This window comes from Elephantulus edwardii, unplaced genomic scaffold (genome assembly GCF_000299155.1).
Source record: "Elephantulus edwardii isolate Elephantulus edwardi_28Jun2011 unplaced genomic scaffold, EleEdw1.0 scaffold00135, whole genome shotgun sequence".
Lineage (NCBI taxonomy): Eukaryota > Metazoa > Chordata > Mammalia > Macroscelidea > Macroscelididae > Elephantulus > Elephantulus edwardii.
In genome coordinates this window covers 1925831-1928972 of record NW_006399885.1, presented here as the reverse complement: position 1 = coordinate 1928972, position 3142 = coordinate 1925831, and the positions used below count along the sequence as shown (strand labels likewise).

Sequence of the window (3142 nt, the reverse complement as noted above, 5' to 3'; positions counted from 1 at the left end):
CCCACAGTGTCCGGCAGTCTTCGCTCCTCTGGAGTTCCGCGGCAGGTGGCTGGCTGCTGCTCTTCCCGGGTCTCTTCCGGGTCCCTCTCGTGGCATTCCCCCGGTCTGGCGGGCGGCGGTGTGCTTTCCCACTGGCTGGCAGCGGCGTTCCCGGTCTGGCGGCGGCGTTCCCCCGGTCTGGTGGGCGGCCGCGTGCGTTCCCCCGGCTGGCAGCGGCGTGCGTTCCCCCGGTGTTCCCCGGTCTATTGTGTGTCCTTTGTGTATACCAGAGTTAGGATCATCATCCAAGTGAGTATTGCCAGGCTTGGCTCACATCTTTTGTTTTCTGTGCTTGTCCTGCTTTCAGCAGTTAACTATTTTGAAAGGTAAATGTTTATCCAAGTTGCAAAAATATCTTCTGAATTGAGCTTTAAAATATTTATGCTGTGTTTTATAGGTTCTGCAGCCACTTCAGCAGCGATTCTTAAGAGTGATAAATCAAGAAAACTTTCAGCAGATGTGTCAGCAAGAAGAAGTCAAGCAGGAAATCACTGCCACGTTGGAGGCACTGTGTGGCATTGCGGAGGCCACCCAGATTGACAATGTAGCCATCCTTTTTAATTTCCTCATGGACTTCCTTACCAATTGCATTGGGTTGATGGAAGTTTACAAAAATACTCCCGAGACTGTAAATCTCATTATAGAAGTTTTTGTTGAAGTTGCACATAAACAAATATGTTATCTAGGAGAGGTAAGAACTTTCTAATTTTATCTATTTAGGATTAAAACTTTAAAAAGTTATTGTAAGACATAGTTCATTTCAAATGTCATCTTAGATGTTTTTATACCTCTAAAGAACTTACTGCTCAGAGGAAAGTATACTGAATGAATAAAAATTCTTACCCTAAAAAAAAATATGTTGAATACTTGGTAATTTCTCTGGCCCAATCCATCATTCATTCAGATTTATTCAGGTGAGGGCTATTTGATTATATAAATAAAGTTTGAGAGAAAATATATCAGGTGAATGTTTATTCAGAGTAAATGCTATATTTAGTAAGAATATTTTATTTTCTTCACTTGATTATTTTTAAAGCAGCTTTAAAATAGCCTTAAAGCAATAGATTTGTATTTTTATTAGCAAATTTGCATATCTCATCCCAAACCCTTAACTTTGGATTCCTGATTTGTAATTTCCTTTTTGCTAGTTCACAGGAACCTGCCCAACTGTAAGGTTATAGTTTAGAAGTGTTATAGTCACAGATGTATTAAAAAGTGAACACAGCTTTTGAGATTTATTCTGATATTTAAGAACACTGTTGAGTGTTCCATAAGTGTTGTACAATAATTTGAATGACAGAAGTAAAGCTGTTCTCTTCCAAAAATCTTATTGTTTCCTCTAATAATATCAAGTGAACAAAAATTCAATGTCAAACTTTATTGTTAGGAAACAAATATTTTAAACATAACTATAACATTGTTTTAATAATTTCCTGAAGATCTGTATTCCCTGTTAGATTCTACCAGGGAGCATAACTTCTGTGTGTCCTCTCTTACAGTCCAAAGCTATGAATTTATATGAAGCTTGCCTTACTTTGTTGCAAGTATATTCTAAGAATAATTTAGGCCGGCAAAGAATAGATGTTACGGCAGAGGAAGAGCAATACCAAGACCTGCTTCTCATTATGGAACTGCTTACTAATCTCCTATCAAAAGAGTTTATAGATTTTAGTGATACAGGTATGCTGTAATCCTAATGTCATTGCCCCTTCTTTTAATAACAAGTGCTGAGAAGGTTTTCTCTTTTAAGGGAAAGAAATTCTGTGGAAAATTTCAGTGCACAAAATGAGTCAGTGTTTAAAGTGAGGGTGGGAGATCTTCCATCTTGACTTCCTTCTCATGGGAATAATCGAAAAAAATGACATCTTCATTTGTTGAGCTTTTACCAAATGCTCAACTCTTGCCTGTCACAGTGGCATGAAGTAAATATTGCTGTGCTCCTTAGCTGTGGTTATAAATGGCTCTGGCAGCCACACTCTTCGTGCTTGTACTTTTGTGTTAATTGGTCACTCCTGCATGTCCCTCTGACGTATCCCGAAAACCCACATACTGAATAAAATGCAGCTGGGGAATGCCATTGGAATGGCAAGCTAGACTTTCAAGACCTTACCCAGCAGATCACTATCAACATGGCCTTGAGAAAGTCTACTGGTCAATTGATGTAATAAAAAAATATCGTTGAGCATGTTTTAAGGAGCACTTTTAAAGTGTCTTTGGTGCCTCACATAGGGCCTGGCTCTCATTAGGTGAAAGGTTTATTGACAGCAAGAATTTCTATGATTTTACTTCACTGCCAGTCTTACCTTAACACAAAGTAAGTGCTTGTTTTGAAAGTGGGGGGAAAAACCACAACAGAAAAATAATCATACTTAGCATTTTCTTTTGATATTTTCTGCAGGCATTTGTGATAGATACTTTTGACTTTGTCCTTAGAAAAGTGTCCAAGTTGCTTACTGTATCTCACCGTACTCATTCTTTATTGGTGGCTCTTCTTTTATTTTTGTTCACTGAAAAAGTGATATTACTGTCTGTTCGTGATAGGAATTATCAGACTCCCAATCTGAAAACTCTTCTGTGGTTTGCACTTAACTGGAGAGGGACACCTAGTTTTGAAGGAATTTGGTAAGCATTGCTCTGTACTTTCCTCCAAGGATTTATTCTGTACTAAAGCTTCAACTGCCGCTGGCCTTAAGGCCCATCCTTTCATCCAGCTGTTGTCTCCATGCTTTCTGATGCCTTCAGATCAGTACTTGTTAATCTTGAGTTCCTGTGCTTTCCTCTTGGGATTTCTTAACCTCCAGATCGCATGTCTCTTTAAAATTTAGAGTATTTTTAGAGATGTTATCCTTAGACCCTTTCTCTAGAAGAATTTACAGTTAAACCAACCCTCAGAGATTCAGGTACAGTATTGCTTGTTTGATAGGTTCTTGGAAACTCTTGTGTAGACTTCTCAGAGGTGTAGAGACTCCAGGCTTAAGAACTCTGCAACCAGAGAAATCTGTGTTAAGACTATAGAATAGAACTCTTGAATGATTTCTTATTAGAGTTATCCTTGTATATCATAAATCAATTCATTTCGAATATCTCCTAAGGAAGAAATGGA

At 38.5% G+C, this 3142-nt stretch overlaps 1 protein-coding gene across 1 annotated transcript in view; it reads left to right on the top strand.

Moving 5' to 3' along the window:
• Window positions 1-3142, top strand: part of XPO4 (exportin 4) — a 151298-nt gene that overhangs the window by 136951 nt on the left and 11205 nt on the right. Inside the window, exons 17-18 of the mRNA XM_006894100.1 lie at window positions 437-730; window positions 1539-1719. Of these exons, the coding sequence (XP_006894162.1) occupies window positions 437-730; window positions 1539-1719 (475 nt within the window). The remainder of the gene's footprint in view (window positions 1-436; window positions 731-1538; window positions 1720-3142) is intronic.